The sequence below is a fragment of the Eschscholzia californica genome, unplaced genomic scaffold (assembly GCF_041429995.1).
Source record: "Eschscholzia californica isolate CP2 unplaced genomic scaffold, dmEscCali1.0.p SCAF_5, whole genome shotgun sequence".
Classification (NCBI taxonomy): Eukaryota; Viridiplantae; Streptophyta; class Magnoliopsida; order Ranunculales; family Papaveraceae; genus Eschscholzia; species Eschscholzia californica.
The window spans coordinates 12,870,694-12,887,493 of record NW_028238472.1 but is presented as its reverse complement, the minus strand read 5'-3'; the positions used below and the strand labels follow the sequence as shown (position 1 = coordinate 12,887,493).

At 36.8% G+C, this 16,800-nt stretch overlaps 2 protein-coding genes across 2 annotated transcripts; both read left to right on the top strand.

Annotated features, from left to right (window-relative positions):
* The first annotated feature begins 1,069 nt into the window (after positions 1–1,069).
* LOC147537194 (putative clathrin assembly protein At5g35200) lies at positions 1,070–6,358 on the top strand. Its single transcript, XM_086641817.1, has 16 exons — positions 1,070–1,269; positions 2,054–2,174; positions 2,257–2,326; positions 2,510–2,607; positions 2,757–2,898; positions 2,969–3,069; positions 3,190–3,273; positions 3,465–3,515; positions 3,609–3,674; positions 3,760–3,825; positions 4,240–4,320; positions 4,424–4,501; positions 4,718–4,873; positions 4,975–5,050; positions 5,530–5,645; positions 5,748–6,358. Exons 2-16 carry the CDS (start codon positions 2,076–2,078, stop codon positions 6,096–6,098), a joined length of 1,635 nt encoding a protein of 544 aa, XP_086497943.1. The 5' UTR covers positions 1,070–1,269; positions 2,054–2,075; the 3' UTR covers positions 6,099–6,358.
* A 6,048-nt stretch (positions 6,359–12,406) lies between these two features.
* On the top strand, positions 12,407–16,039 carry LOC147537193 (uncharacterized). The gene is made up of 3 exons (XM_086642667.1): positions 12,407–13,315; positions 14,126–14,313; positions 15,224–16,039. The coding sequence occupies exons 1-3, from the start codon at positions 12,751–12,753 to the stop codon at positions 15,773–15,775; spliced, it is 1,305 nt and encodes a 434-aa protein (XP_086498793.1). The 5' UTR covers positions 12,407–12,750; the 3' UTR covers positions 15,776–16,039.
* Positions 16,040–16,800: the final 761 nt, after the last annotated feature.

Sequence of the window (16,800 nt, the reverse complement as noted above, 5' to 3'; positions counted from 1 at the left end):
AAAAAAAATCATGTGTCATTATTCTAGTGGATATATGTAATTCCCGTAAATGTAATCTCCGAACGTAACTTTTCTGATCTGAACGAGATTTTTTTCAAAGACAAATCTGTGAGATCGTTTAATGTACATCTCAATTTTGTAAATTTTCATTTTTTTTAGTACCAGAATTCTGACTTGTGCACCTACAACTTATTTATTTTTTGGGAACAGCGAGACAGCTTTGGCCCGATCTCCCTTAACATTCATTGGCTTGGACTTTAAGTGCAAGTTTTTGCAATACTACCAAAACCTCTGCAAATCCGTGCAAAATATACTTGTAAATTTGTGTAAACCTCTTGAAACCCTCGCAAACTCTACTAAAAGCGACTCCAACCCCAGTTTCTCTTAGGCCGAAAAAATTACTTTTTCACTCAAAATTTTCAGCATCACCTCATCCTTAAAAATTCAACTCTAACCCCAACTTCTCTTGAGGCCGAAAATTTGTGCATGTAGGAAACGCATGTGTGAATTTTTTGTAAGTGTGCGAAAAGTGTTTGAACTATTTTCAAAATATTTTTTGTTTAAAAAACAAAAACTAATTAGATTTTAAAAAATCAAAAACAAAAAACTTATTAGATTTCAAAAAAAAAAAACTAAATAGATTTAAGAATAATATATATTTCTTACAAAATAAAACAAAAATCAGACCGTTAGATGTGATCCAACAGCTAGATCTGGTCGTTGCATCACATACAACTAACTACTTGGTGTAATCCCCAACGTGACTGTTGGGATGTTCCCAACAGTCATGTTTGGGACTTTAGCCGGCCCTAAAGTAAGGGTCGGCTGAAATGGTTGGTTGAAAATTTGAATTTTCAGCCGGGGTAGACATGCTATTGAATTCCTTTCGGGTGAAGAAAATTATTTGGTGAAGAGAATTTTAAACCATTTTCCTTTTATGAATGAAAATCTCGAGATTTCAAACCGAGAAAACTTAAAATCAAGAGAGGAAAATTAGGAAGTAATATAATTAAGATACATCCGGAATGATGAATAGGTGAAAGAGTTTGTAGTTGACCATGGTTAAGTTAGGCGCCAGAAAAGCATACAAGAAAGAAGAGAGAGAGAGAAATTATTGTTTAGGGAGGGCGACGACTGAACTGAAACCAAACCCACACTCATTTCTCTTACTTCCTTTTTAATCTTTTCTCCCAAACCAGACACCCTTTATTTCATTATTTCCTCTCTTTCTCTCTCTCTCTCTCTCTCTGTTCTAGAATTCAGATTCAGGTGAGTTTCTAGTTCCTTTGATCTCTTTAATCTGTATTTCATTTACTTATCTTTCAATTTTGAATTCTAATTACTTCTAAAACACAAAGGTTTTCCCTCTTATATTACTTCATTCATGCATGATTGAAAAAGTTAGAATTTCAACCTCATCTTCAATTTTCATCTCAATTTGTATATGAAAAAATTATGGGTTTCTTTTGCTTATCAAAGTTTTCTATGATTCCCCTGTTTTTTATTCCAAGTACTAAATTTTGTGTAATTTAATCAAATTCTTACTGGTCTCTGGTTGAAATTCATGGAGTTAGAACCTAATTCTTATATATATGAACCCTTTATCTGAAATTAGATTATTTGGATTTTAATGTTGGGAGAATTTTTTTTAACATATTGTTATATATATATATATACTGAACGAACTCGTAAACAACACCAAAGTGCCGAATTTGTTAAGTGGCACGTCGTGACCCGTTGATATATTGGATAACACAAAGTGGAAATATAGATCCAAAATTCACAGAGCATAAAATGGATATCGCAGCAATTTATCGCTTTTCTAGGTGTTTGTCCAACATTTTTGTTATTTTTCCGGTTAAATTTATTACTCGAGAGTTTGAAATTGTATATGTTGTAAGTTTGATTGGCTTCGACATATTTTATTAACCCAAATGTCAATTTTTAAGTGAGATGCTAATTAATGTGAAATATTATTCATTGCGCACTAAATTTTAGTTATATAAGCAAGCTCACTTTACAAATTGCAATTATTCGTTCTTTTTGTGTATAGAGGTTTGTCGTATTGAGAGAAAATGTCTAGTGGAGGCACACAGAAGAGCTTGAGAAAAGCTTTGGGAGCCATCAAGGACTCTACCACTGTTGGGTTAGCAAAAGTTAATAGCGATTATAAGGTTAGAATTTGAATGTTCATGCCACCACAATGATTCTTGCAGATTTAAAGTTTCTTGGTTTCTTAAAAGTTGGGTTTGTCAGGAGTTGGATATTGCAGTTGTTAGAGCTACGAACCATGTAGAACGTCCAACAAAAGAAAAACATATCCGAGGTGTGAGAGTACCTTGAGCTCTTTTTTCTTCTTCTCATTTTGTGTTCTTGGTTGGTTTTTTGCTTTGTAAAATAATATTGCGAAAGCAATTTGGTTTTTGGTACCCTTTTGTCTTTGTATGTTCTAATCAGAATAGAGAATTGACGAGTTCCTTTTTTCCATCTTTTCGTTCTTGTGTTTCAGCTATTTTTGCTGCTATTTCAGCAAGAAGGCCAAGGGCTGATGTGGCGTACTGCATTCACGCTCTCTGTAGGCGTCTGGCAAAGACACATAATTGGGCTGTAAGTTAACCATATTAAGAAGACAATGAACTCGTCTAGTCCTATTGCCTGTGGAAATATTTCAAACATTAAGTCTTCTTTTCATCAGAAGGCAAGATTTTATCCAAAGAGCCAGAAGGCAAATAAACTCATTACTTGTTGATGTTTAGGTTGCATTAAAAACTTTGATCGTTATTCATCGGGCATTGAGGGAAGTAGATCCGTCATTCCGTGAAGAACTCATTAACTATGGAAGAGGCAGAACCCATATGCTCAATATGGCGCACTTTAAAGATGATTCAAGCGCAAACGGTACTCACTAACTTTTTGCTAATAGAATAACCCGTAAAGCTTGTTTCTGAATTATTTATCTGATATCCAGCATGGGATTATTCGGCTTGGGTCCGCACATATGCGTTGTTTTTGGAGGAAAGGCTTGAATGCTTTCGTGTGTTGAAATACGACATTGAGCGAGATCATCCAGTAAGCAATTCACTCTATTGCTTCATTTTCACAATTATTACCTTAAGACTTACAAATATGATTTATCTTAATGTAGTTTTTTAACACCTTTTTATGCGTAAATTTTGGGTTTTTCTTTAGAGAACCAAGGATCAAGATACTGTTGAATTGCTTGAGCAATTACCAGCTCTTCAACAACTTCTTTTTCGTGTTATTGGTTGTCAGGTATTTATTTTATTATTTATATCTGTCATGGATTCCCAACATCTGGTTATTTCCATTATATATCTTAACAAATCTATTGTGAGCTAATGAATCTAGGGTTCGTCTCCGGATTCATTAGGTCAGACTAGCATTATTGCAAAAATTTATTTTGACATGTTTCATCTCGGAATATCGACGTTGTACTTTTACAGCCACAAGGAGCAGCAGCTCGTAATTTTGTGATTCAATTTGCACTTTCAATGGTATGTCAAACTTGTAGCGATTACTTATAGACTAAACAATTCGAAAAATAACATTGTTTTTATATTCTTATTTATACTTATCATTTCGAACAGGTAGCCAGGGAAAGCATTAAGATATATAATACTATTAGCGATGGTACAGTAAATTTGGTTGACAAGGTAGACTAAACATTTAGTGATCAAAGAATAGAGGTTAATTTTCGAACTCTCATTCATGGTACTTAAGATATTTGGCTTGTTGTAGTTCTTTGAGATGAAACGCCACGATGCTATTAGGGCGCTTGATATTTACAGGAGGGCAGGAAAACAGGTTGGTTTCTTATATTGACAATTCTTGTTATTACGACTCTAGTTCTAATTAGTACGAACTATCTTTCACGAAATAAAAAGGGAAATTGAACAAGACTCCATGTACCAATTTTTTTTTGGGTAAAAAAGGACCCGTCAACATTTTTTAGGTTTCAGCTCCCTATGTAAGGTTTGCGAAGGTCCGTTAACAGTATGTGATGTTTGCACAAGTTTGCAGAGAGAGCAGAAGCCTAAAAGAAATATGTCCATGTCTTTTTAGCCACGACCAACAGAAAATTGGATCGAGAAAAAATAAACTCTAAAAAGAAGAAGAGGACACAAAAATCTTGTATTTGCCCACCGTGGACCAATCAAAGTATGGACTATGGAGTGTCTTTATTTTTCGATTTTTTCTTAATTAATATTATACTTTCAGGGGGTGAGGTTGTCGGAATTCTACGAAATATGTAAAAGCCTTGATCATGGGCGCGATGAAAAGTTTATCAAGATTGAGCAGGTTTTAGCTTCTTTTGATTCCACATAAAATGTTCTTCTTTCTTCCGATATGGCTAATGGTTTCTTTAAAACCTCTTGAATCATATTTCTTGTTAATAATGCAGCCCCCACCATCATTCTTAATAGCCATGGAGGACTTTGTAAGGGATGCTCCAAGAGCTTCGACAGTTTCGAAAGACAAGGTATGGGTTTAAATGATTCAAATCCATATGGAATTTGTAAGAGATGCTCTAAGAGCTTCGACGGTTTCTAAGGTTATGAGCATTATCGAGAAAATCACGTATTCTGGTTTGATTTGGTAAACCTTTTATGATTTCTGAGTGTACCATTAGCAGAATATGTAGTCTAACTGGAGCTGTCATCCTAAATATGTTTCATGTACTTCATCTAATAATCAGATTGTCGCCGAGAAAATTGCTGCTCCTAAAGAAACATTGGCCATTGAGTACAAGAAAATCCCAGAAAACGAAGTCGAGGTGGAACGTTTGGAATCGACTCCTTCACCAGAACCGGTTAAAGTGGAAGCTCCTATTTCTGAACCACCGGATTTGTTGGTAATTTCTCAATTACCGATCAGACGTAACTGATTTGGAACTGAAAATTTCATTCTAGCTGATATATGAAGCTTATTATACCCCTCGTTAATGTTGTTCAGGATTTCGATGATACTGTTCCAGATGCATCAAAATTAGAGGACGAATTTGCTCTTGCCCTGGCTATTGTCCCTGCCGGTAAGTTGTTCTTCACTGTCGATATGGTTAAGAACACATCAGTTCTTAACTCGTACACTATTGAGCTCAGAGTAGTTTTATCATGGGGCTCTGGTACCAGTGTTGGGTGAGCGTAGGCCTCTCTTCTCCAAAAATTAGCTAAAGCCTGAAAATGAGGCTTTTCCTCGTATTTATGAACTGCGCACTTTTACCCCTTCCAATATCGATGTGGGATAATTGTAACGGAAACATCATGTTAAGAAGGTATTGTATATATGAAAAAGGGAAGGTCCATATATGAATGTCAAATCTTATAATTCTCAAGTAAAGCAAAAGAGGCTAGAGTGATCTTGACTATTCCATTGATCTAGTTGACTATAATTTTGACATTTAGCAGAAACGAGGGGAAATTCACTCGTGACCATAAGTAGAAATGAGAAAATTATGAATTTTCTCAGAAATAAATAAGCAAATAATCGTTATTTGGTTGATGATTACAGCTGATGCATCAAACGAACCTTCTGCTACAAACTTTGCAAACGGAACTACAGGATGGGAGTTGGCACTCGTGACCACCCCGAGCTCAAACGAGAGGGCAACAACCACAAGCAAGCTGGTAATTTATTATTTCTTGTATTATTTTTGATCATATATGAAACTTCATACATATTTTTGCTGAACTTTTTTGTTGAATTATTTAATCCTTTGGGGAAAAAAGGCGGGTGGGCTAGACAAGCTTACATTGGACAGCTTATACGAAGATGCATTCCGACAGACTACCCAACAAGTGAGCTACAACCCGTGGGAGCCAGTTCATGTTGCTAGTTGGGCAATCCAACCGGTTTCCCAAGACCCATTTGCTGGATCAAACATGATGGCTGGCGCTACTTCTGTACAGATGACAGCAATGGCTCAACAGCAACAAGCTTTCATGTTCCAGCAACAGCAAATGATGGTGATGATGGGCCAACAACAACAGCACCAGTCTCTAAACCCTTTTGGATCACCGAACGGACCAGGACTTCATTCATATGGATCAGGTTTCAACCCACATGCAGGTCTCATTTGACAATAAGGGTGGAAGAAAAAAGAAAAGAATCACTTGACATGAAAATGGTTTATAATTTAGCAAGTTAAGGTAGGAATTTGAATTTTTGAAGGAAGTCTGGGTCATGAAAAATGTGTATAATATCTTATGTGTGCTTTTACTGTAAAGAGTGTTGATTAGGTTGATGTGTGAACAAAAAATTTGAGAGAGAGAGATTTCCTGTATTATTTGATTATTTGTGAACAATATTTCCTAATAAATGTTCAAAAGATTTACACACACACACACTCTCTCTCTCTCTCTCTCTCTCTCTCTCTCTCTCTCTCTCTCTCTCACTCTCTCACTCTCTCTCTCTTGTACGTCACCAAAAACCTTGAGTTTGCACATTCTGGAGTCATTCTCACGGAGGGACGGGATAGTTTGTACTGTTTCACTTGCAAACGGAGTGGTCAGCAGGTCGGTCCTGGTTTTTTGGTGGTCCTAAGCGAATAAAGAAAATGGGTCCATATACCATATATGTATTTCTTTTTATGAGAAATATACCATATATGTATTTGAGGTGTGTATTGCTTGTATCTACAATAATGGTTCAATTTGAAATGTGTAATTGATTTTGTCTACCACTTTGGAGAAAAGGATGTTTTCTTTGAGTACAAAATTTTGATTGGAAAAATTTTTGTTTTTCCAAATTCCCACCACCATTTCTCATCGTCACATCTGCAAGGAGTTGTCGGCATACTGTCATCGTCTGCGACCCTTCAAAAGAAATTTAGATATTCTTCTCGCCTTCTCAGACCTCCGACCACTATCACCCCTCCCCACAATTAGTTCTCTCTTTTCTACCTCTCTCTTCTGCTTGTTTAAGGGAAATCCTTAAACTATTTGGCGAAGGGATCTTCCTTTCGCTAGAACAAAGAGAGGGATGAGAGAGACGGGGGAAGATAGGAAAAGGAAGAGAGAGAGTGTAAGACGAGAGGAGAATGGAAATGTTGACTTGTGAGACATTTATATGGGGTCCAATTTTTATTATAAGATTTGGTCACCTAACTTCAAAAAAAAAAAAAAAATTTGGGCACCTAAAGAGTGAATAAAGAAATCAGTTCATTGATTTACGTGGCCCAATTCTTTAAATATTTGTGGGCGTCCAACTAGTTCTGTTTATTGAAATTCTTCATATGGGAGGCCCCTAAAAGGGAAATGATAGAGTGACTTAGAAATTGGTACTTAGAGGGTGACATATTTCCTTATTTAGAAATAAAAGCGGTCCCCACCGTAGTCAAACTTTGAAAAAACCTTGTCTTTTAGTGATTCCACATCAGCTGGGCATTAAAATGCCCAAAAAATTTGGGCTCTCTAGCATCTCCCCCCCTAAAATTGGTGGTCCTGGTGGTCAGACCTTCGAGAACCTTCCCTTCATAAATGTACTTTAGGTTCATGTCTTAGTTGTAAAAGGAAGATTTAACTAGTGTAACTTTACACAAAACTCAATTACTCCATAAGAAAAATGTAACGGTTATCGCTCCTAACTTTGTGACCAGCTTCCTGCTTTACCCCTAACTTTATGAAAAATTCACAAATGGTCATTTTTTTCAGTTATCGTTAAAACACCGTTAACCAGTCATCATTCTCTCTCCTACATCTCATCACTTCTCTCTGGCACCTCATCATCTTCACCGGCGAAGGTCGCCGACCGGCCAATTTTCCCGACCGGCAACCTTCATAAAAAAAAAACTCTCTCTCCTCTTTCTCTCTCTAAATTTTTTTTCCTCTCTCTAGAACAGATCTAGATAGAGGAATCACGAACAGAACAAGGTCTGTTCGTGATTCCTCTCTCTAGATCTGTTCTAGAGAGAGAGGAAAAAAGAATTTATAGAGAGAGAAAGATTTTATTTTTTTTTGTGTGTTTGAAGGTCGGCCGGGGACCTTCGCCGGTGAAGATGATGAGTGTGGTGATAAGACGACGGTGACAGAGAGAGGTGATGAGATGTAGGAGAGAGAATGATGACTGGTTAACGGTAACCGAAAAAAAAGGCCATCTGAAAATTTTTCATAAAGTTAAGGGCTAGGTAGGCAGCTGGTCACAAAGTTGTGGACTATTTGAAAAATAACCCAAAATGTAACACCACAACCATTATTTTTATTATTCCAGTTCATTGATTTCGAATCTCAAGTACACAAATTATTGTCAATCAAAAAACTCAGACAAAATGCTTTCGTTATCTGATAAAAATAGTATAATCCCACTCATTCTCCATCTTTTCCATAGATTTCCAATGGATTGTCCTTGCTTTTAACTTATCAACCAAATCACACAATGAACTCTCTCGTCTGTGTTTTTTAAGGCGTGAGGTGAGGTGAGACGCCGACCTGTCTCCTCGCCTAGGCTAACACCTCACGATAAGGCTGGAGTACCTACCTTTCTGTAACTATCCTACTGTTCTCGTGTACATATTAGTATTAGTTTTTTTTTTTTGATGAAATGATATTAGTATTAGTTAACATCGATAAACAATTCATAATTTCATACACATTTCATATGGAATTTAAAATTCATATGCTAGAAAAATAGGAAGATAGCTAAGGAGAAGAAGAAATCATAGTAACTAGTTGAAGTTCTGCAAACTTACTTATGTAACTCTCAAGTATCTGGCCGAGAGGAATAACATTTTATCCATGTAAATTTGTGATTGTACCACTTATATATGAATGAAATATGATTTCGGTATTTCAAAAAAAAAAAATAGAACTGGTGAAGCAAACTTAACAAAAGATTAAACCCACTGGTTTTCAAGTAGAACATGAGGGTGAAAATTGGGTCAGATCAAATCAAACCAAAATCAAATAAAAATGATTACCACATAAAAGAAATCCACCCAGTAAGGGCAACTCCAATGTGGGGCTCGGGCTCCCAATTTTGGGAGCCACGGGGCTTAGAGCAACTCTAATGTTGGGCTCCCAAATCTAAATTTTGTACATGTGTGGTGTAAGTGTGTGAGGTTTGTGTTTTAATTTTCACCCATTAAATTTTGGCTCTAATATTTGAAATTTCAAATTTTACCAAAATTTTGGGGGAAATTTGAATTTCAAAATTTACCAAAATTTAGGGGGAATTTGAATTTCAAATTTTACAAAAATTTTGGGGGGAATTTGAATTTCGAATTTTTTTACTTTTTGTTCACCTATAAATACAACCACTTACCCATTAAGTTTTCTACATCTTGTTTCTATATTCTCTACATTTTCTTTCTACATTCTTTCCATCTTCTCTCTCCCTTCAATGGATGATAGTTATGAGTTAGCAAATTTGATCATTCAACATTAGTTAGAAGACAGGGAGGATGATGAACTTTTATTTGGATTTTATCTAGAAGAGTTACAAGAAAGGGATCAACGACCACGTTCTCGTCATGTTGGTTCTATTCCGGGTCATCGTACGATAAATCGTAACAGAAAAGAGGGTCATGAACGACTGATGCGTGACTATTTTGTTGAGAATCCACTTTATGATGCTGCTACATTCCGAAATCGATATCGCATGAGTCGTGATTTATTTCTTCATATCCTAAATACGTTGGTTGCTCATAATCACTATTTTGCACAAGAGCCAGACGCCTTCGGCAGAATGGGTTTATCGCCACATCAAAAGATAACTGCGGCTTTGAGAATGCTTGCTTATGCGACACCAGCAGATGCAATTGACGAATACCTTCGACTTGGAAAGACGACTACAATCGATTCACTATGAGAATTTGTATCAACGATCGTCAATGTGTTTGGCCCTCGTTACTTAAGGTCTCCTAATGAATCTGATATTTGTAGGCTTTTAACACTTGGTGAAAAACAAGGATTTCCTGGAATGCTCGGTAGTATAGATTGTATGCATTGGGCGTGAAAAAATTGTCCGACCTCATGGCACGGACAGTATACTGGCCATTGCCATAATCCAACAGTCATACTAGAAGTTGTTGCATCGTCGGATCTTTGGATTTGGCATGCATTTTTTGGGTTGCCTGGATCATTGAATGACATCAATGTGTTGGAGCGTTCTCCGGTGTTCGATGCAATTGCCACAGGTAAGGCTCCAACTGTTAATTTTGAGATTAATGGTAACCAACATGATACGGGTTATTATCCCGCTGATAGGATATATCCACAATGGGGTTGTTTTGTTAAAAGCATAAAAAATCCGTTAACTCCGCAAGAACAATATTTTACGAGACGTCAAGAATCGGTAAGAAAAGATGTTGAACGAGCCTTTGGTGTATTGCAAGCTCGTTTTGCTATCATCCGAGAACCGGTACGTCTTTGGGATGTAGAAACACTAGGTGATATCATGAAGGCATGTATTATATTGCATAACATGATAATCGAAGATGAAGGACCTAATGCGACTAATGATTTTGATGGAAGAATTCCAGAAGAAGTGGTTGTTGGGGGAAATGAAGAAATGTTCAATCGTCTTGGTCGAGTTACAAGCAAAGATTTGCATACACGATTAAGGGCAGATCTTGTACAACACTTGTGGAATACTAAAGATCGCAACGACTAAACGGAACTATTTCCGTTATTTTACTTGTTTTTATGTATTTCGATTATGTGTTTGTAGGGAGTTATTATGTATTTCGATTATGTGTTTGTAGGAAGTTATTATGTATTTGGTTTTCAATCAATGAAGTGTTATTTAAAAAAAATACATAAATTCCGGGTTTAATCAAAAACAACTAAAATTCATACATAATCAAAACAACTAAAATTCATACATAACCAAAACAACTAAAATTCATACATAATCAAAACAACTAAAAGTCATACATAATCAAATCAACTAAAATTCATAGATTTTCCTTTTGCCAATTTGAGAGCAATATCCTATGAATAGCAAGTTGTTCGGGATCCATTTTTGAAGTATCTTTGCCCGCCAAGTCTATCCCCATTTTCATCCGTTCAACCTTGTTGTTATCTAATTGCACGTCTAATTTTTTTGCTTCCACCTCTAATTCTTTATGTTTGTAGTCTATTTGTTTCTCTTGAAGGAGCATACTTCCATTGATAAGTTTATCTCTACTATCTTGTTTCTCCATTTTCTCTTTCCAAAATTCAAGCACCGCGGAAATTTCACTACCTTTGGATTTATCTCTAGCCTCCTTGCTTGCTTTTCTTCCAAGTGGTCTTTGTTGGGTTATTGAGGGAGATCCTTCGTCTTGGTCAAAAGAATTTTTCTTTTGTGTGACGAAGATTGAGATAAATTTAATGACCATTTGGGATGGTCTTTCAAAATTTTATAACAATGTTCGAACTTAAATTCTTTGTTGTCGTTTTGTTTAAACATCGCCATTGCGGATTTTATCTACAAAAATAAAATTTTAAAATTTCAAATATGTGTCAAAAATAAATCATAATGTTGTCAAAATGTAATAAGAGTAATTACCCGATCATTATCATTTTCTCCGCTTTCTGGGTTCCTTTGCAACAATGCCAAATACCCACAAAACTTTGCGCATTGCTTGTTAATTTCGCCCCAACGACATTTAAGACCTTTTGGTACACGATTTTGATTTGTACGTTCGTTGAAGTGTTCGGCAATTTTGCTCCAAAAAGTACCCGCTCTTTGATCATTACCAATAATCGCATCGGTGGCAATATGCAAATAAGCATGAACGAGCACAATATCATCATCATTAGTATAACGCTTACTAGAAACCGACGACATTGGCGTTTCATTACAATCAAGACTTTCTTCGACCCTTTCTTCGATCCCATCATTGGATAAATTAACTTCATCGACATAATTGAAATCGGAGTTCAACATTTCCATATAGCCTAAATTATGCAAATTGGCATTTGGATCCATTGAAAAAAAAAATTGATGGAGGAGAAATTGATAGAGAGAGGAGATGAAATAGAGAGAGAGAGATAAAAGAGAGAGAGAGAGAGAAAGAGAGAGAATGAGATTTAAAAAAAAAATTGGGGTGGATCCCCTTTTTCTTAAATTGGGGTGGATCCCCTTTTAAAGGGGATCCACCCCAATATTCCCGTTGGGAGCTCCCAACGGGAATATTATTGGGGCTGGAGCCCCCAGCCCGGGCTCCCATTTGGGAGCCAGGGAGCACCCAGCCCGGGCTCCCATTTGGGAGCCAGGGAGCACCCAGCCCGGGCTCCCAGCCCCGGGGCTCCCGGGTTGGAGCATGTGGGTTGGGGCTGGGGCAAAAGCCTCGGTAACGGTCGGACGGTAGTAAAAAGTCATAGCAAACCCCGTAGCTACTTGTACTCCCCCCCCTACATTGGAGTTGCTTTAACTGGGTGAAGATGTTCCTAAAGAAGATTCTCTTGTCACTAATAATGCTTCTTTTTTTTCTTTTAGTGAAAGATTTTCCCCATCAATCAATCACCTAATAAGTATTAAACGCGCCTCTTTCCAGCACAAATTCCTCCCAGATTTGCTTTAAAGGAGGCGCTTTTGATACTTATAGAAGTGTTTTTAGAACTTCCCCCAGGAAAAAACAATCGTTTATTTTCAGTTGGGTGGAAATATCTATACCTTCAATTCTGTATTCCTCAGAAACAAACTCATCACTTAAAATCAGTCGTCATAATCTCCATCTTCTTCTTTCTTCTTCTTGTTAAGATCTCTCTTTGTCACTCTCTCTCTAAACACATAGAAAACCCTAGAAAAATGTCTTGGCTTTCTTCTCTCTCTAAAACCTTCATACCTGAATCAGATAACGAAGAAGAAGATCTCTCAGAAGAAGAAGAAAAAAAACATCATCTTCAAAATCAACAAGAAGATACTAGTCCCTCCTCCCATGGCGGTGTAAAAGATAATTTATCAATGATTGGAAAATCATTTGGTCGTCAACTATGGGGAGTTGCTTCATTCTTAGCTCCACCACCTGATGTTTCATCATCTTCATCTACAACTGATTCTATTGATGTTGATTCCACCGATTCATCTTCACAAACCCTAGTTGGTATTCGAAAAGATTTTGCTGAAATTAGTGGTAGTTTTAAATCTGGTCTTTCTATTCTTTCTACCACTAAAGCTGTTGATAAGATCTCTAGGTTAGCTACCAATTTACTTCAGTTTCCTGAAGAAGACGAAGAAGAACAAGAATATGATGATGATGATGAATTTCCAGAAGGAATTGCTGGAGTTAATGAAGAGATACTTGATTTCGTACTTGAGATGTCCAATCGACCTGAATATTGGCTTAATTTCCCATTGTCACTGGATATTAATGGTGATCCAATTTCTCTTTTTTAACTTTCCCTCTATTAAAATCAATTAGTACTTTTTGCTATTCCTTTATTGATTTCATGATTTGGGTACTTTTTTAGGTTTAGGGTTATGACTATAAATCTTCATAGCTGTGAATTGAAGCACATAAGACAGACATATGACATCCCAAGGGCAAAGCTTGACACCGGGGTGAATGGGAAGCTTCCAAGAGTTGCCGAACTCACCCCCGACCTGGGAAACCCGAAGAGGGACCCAGACCAAAAAATCGAAAATTCCCCCGCCTATGCCCGGCACTTGGGGAAGCATCCCCGAAGGTGTGCGAGCTGCTGGGGAAGCTCAGTACGTGCAAGTCCCTGGCCGGCCCCAAAGAAGTGGAAGTGCAGCACCTTGGAAGCTTCCTTGGTGCAGAATGTACATTCTGAATTTCACAGTAAATTGGGGTTATTAGTTATTAGGGTTTTATATTAACTGTTGGCTATTGTTAGGTTTCTGAAACTCTTCCTCAGAAATCCTATATAGATTTGTATTTCTTAGACTAATTGTCTAATTCCTGTAGCATATGAGTAATATTGCCTAATCATCAGTTAAATACTATATTAGTTTCACTGTTTCAGTTAATATGCGGCAAATTCATTGTAATTGCTCTAATAAACTTCTCATACATGTTTCACCATTTCCATATCTTATTTTCCAATAGGACTATAGGAGGGTGTTCACGAAGTTGTTTTGATTTTTCATCAGATTTGAACTATTAAGCATGTCGAAACATATGCGCAATATCTGTTGTGAGTTTTGGAACTTGGTTTTGCAGATTTTGATATGTCCGATGCACAACAGGAGCATTCTTCAGCTATAGAACAATTTATTCCAAGTTTAGCTGATCTTCGATTTAAACTTTGTCCGAGTCACATGACTGAAGGTCGATATTGGATGATATATTTCATTCTGCTACATCCAAGGTTAAATGAGGATGACGCAAAGCTTTTATCAACTCCTGAAGTAAGGAACCTATATTATTTAGATATTCTCTTTTGCTGTTTCCATAGTTTGTTCACTGGCAATGTTCACCCAAAACATATACCGCTTATATGAGTTTATCTAGGTCAATAGATGAAGATGGTCTTCTATTCATTTATATTGTGGCCGATGTTTTTCCTTCTTTCTGTGCATAGATTTGTGAATCGAGTGAGTTAGTTAAGAATACTAGTATAGCAACCAGTTTCATCTAAATAATGTCTCTATGATTTACATAGGCTCTTGGGATTTTCTGATTCATCAAAACAAAGTTGTCAACTTCATCTAAATTTATACTGTGGTGTACGATATACGTATAATGTTGTTAGATATGTGAGCTTAAATCTTCTTAAGCCAACAGATCCTCGTACATGTTTAGTTAATAGTTTTCTCTGACAGTTCGAGTCGTCGGAAACATTAAGATACGTGATTTTTACTCAATATCAACCATATCATATGCATCACCTAGTAGTTTCTGGATGGCGAGGGTTTGGGTATCCTTTACTGTTCCAAGTTTGTGAGAGTTTTGTTGGACATATCACTTCTATCAGCAGTTGGTTGAGCACTCGAGCTTTTGGAATTTCTCCAAAATCTTGAAGTGTTCTTGGTGAGATAAGAGAGGGTTTTCTACTCGCATTCGAGAAAAGAGTTCTCCAGTGTCAAGCTGTTTTTACACATAATTGTTATTTTACTGGTATGGGGAGTTATTTTCCACAAAAATTACAGGGTATCTTTGAGGTTGGGTCGTTGGGAGGTCAGTGTTTTAGGCATGTCAATATTTAGAGTGAGAATATTCTGATATTCTAAGTTTTGAAGCACACACTATTGTCTCATTTAGTGTTTCACGGGTAATGAACTAAAGAATGTGAATCTAAACGAAGTTTATTATTTGCAGGTTGTCGAAGCAAGGAATGTTCTATTGCAAAACCTACAAAACAAGAATAATACAACATTGCAGAACTCTACCTCTAATGTTGATGATGAGCCCGAATCAAGCCGGAATCTGAGTAACAGAGAAGAAGAGAACAAGGATATTCAACACGAGGAACTTTTGCCCGAGAATAGGAATGATTCAGCAAATCAAGAAAATGTTGATGAACAAGAGAATATTGATCAGTGGTTAGAGGAAGAAGAAGTTGAAACAAAAACCTCTTTTCAACCCCAGAAACAGCTTGAAAACGATGAGGATGTTTCATTCAGTGATCTTGAAGATGATGATGATGACGACGATAAAGATGTCTCAACTACAGCAACAAGGTCAAGTCAATTGCAGAAAACACGGGATGATTCTTCTTCACGAAGCGAATCTAATGAATGGGTTCAATTAAGTGAAAATTCTGATAATGGAGCTAGCGGTAAAACTGCTGTTCGGCCAACTTCCAAGGAAAAAGATTCAGAAGGTGAGGAATCTAACGACTGGCTTAAAATCGATGATTTTGATGCTTGATATTTTCCAATTTCTGATGACACTTCTTTTTTCCTGCCTTCCTCCTTGGGTTCCAAATCTGTGTTAAAAAAATCCAGATGAGTTTACATGACCAGTCAACCTCGTCATTCATGCTTCGATTATATATATATATATGACTAGATCTTCTTGTATATATTTTCGTATTAACTCTCATAAGTCATAATCGTTTGTGCCCACGGTGGTGAAAATGCTTCATCAACTATGTTTATGATTGTCTGCTGGAAAGTATTTTTATTTTATGCATAATTTTCCTCCACTTGTAAGTGCTTTTTACATAGAACCTAAGAGCCAACGAGGCCTTACCATCAAGAACGGCTCTTCAGATATATCAACAGATAAATGCTTGGAAGCTTCCTTTGGTCGATTTAGGTGGCAAAGAGCCTTCAACTAGCAGCTGCATATACCTGAGCTACAAAGACATATACTCTAGAACATTCCAGAATCCTCAGAAGAGAATTTGCAGCCACTAATGCTCATACTCAATTGGTTTCGACTCTACATACGTAAAGTCGGCTATAACTGCCTGCTCAACCATATTGTTCTAGATTATGTAGACACATTTTGAATGAAGAAACAGAGCTCTGTAAAATAATGTTAAGACTTACTCCATTGATATCTTTTGCATCTTCATTAGCAGTAGTTTGTGAAGGGTCCCATTGTCAAGTTAGCATTCGATGATTCTTTTGACTTGTCTAATTCCAAAGCAGAAGAGAACCCGTTATCAGCGACTTTGTTTTTAACCATTCAATAGATGAAGAGCATTGATGCGGCAGTGAGGAGAAAAGGGTACCGAAAGATTGCTCCGCTCATTACCTACAAATGATCCATTGCCTTAATCTAGAAGCCTGTAGGCGCCAACTTCTTGAGGTTCTATTCCGAGACAATGTGCCTCCATTTTCCCATACCAATAACATGGATTCCAACTTAGTATCAAGATCCATTGACAAATTCACATTCAGGAGCCCCTTCTCTAGTGCTAACATTCTGCAAGTTGTACCCATAGA

Excerpts from the sequence above, each read along its gene's own strand:
- LOC147537194 (XM_086641817.1), top strand. The coding sequence starts at position 2,076 with ATGTCTAGTGGAGGCACACAGAAGAGCTTGAGAAAAGCTTTGGGAGCC. Across the intron at positions 3,274-3,464 it reads TTCGTGTTATTGGTTGTCAG|CCACAAGGAGCAGCAGCTCG; the intron begins GTATTTATTTTA and ends GTACTTTTACAG. Across the intron at positions 3,516-3,608 it reads TTCAATTTGCACTTTCAATG|GTAGCCAGGGAAAGCATTAA; the intron begins GTATGTCAAACT and ends CATTTCGAACAG.
- LOC147537193 (XM_086642667.1), top strand. The coding sequence starts at position 12,751 with ATGTCTTGGCTTTCTTCTCTCTCTAAAACCTTCATACCTGAATCAGAT. Across the intron at positions 13,316-14,125 it reads ATTGTCACTGGATATTAATG|ATTTTGATATGTCCGATGCA; the intron begins GTGATCCAATTT and ends TTGGTTTTGCAG. Across the intron at positions 14,314-15,223 it reads AGCTTTTATCAACTCCTGAA|GTTGTCGAAGCAAGGAATGT; the intron begins GTAAGGAACCTA and ends TATTATTTGCAG.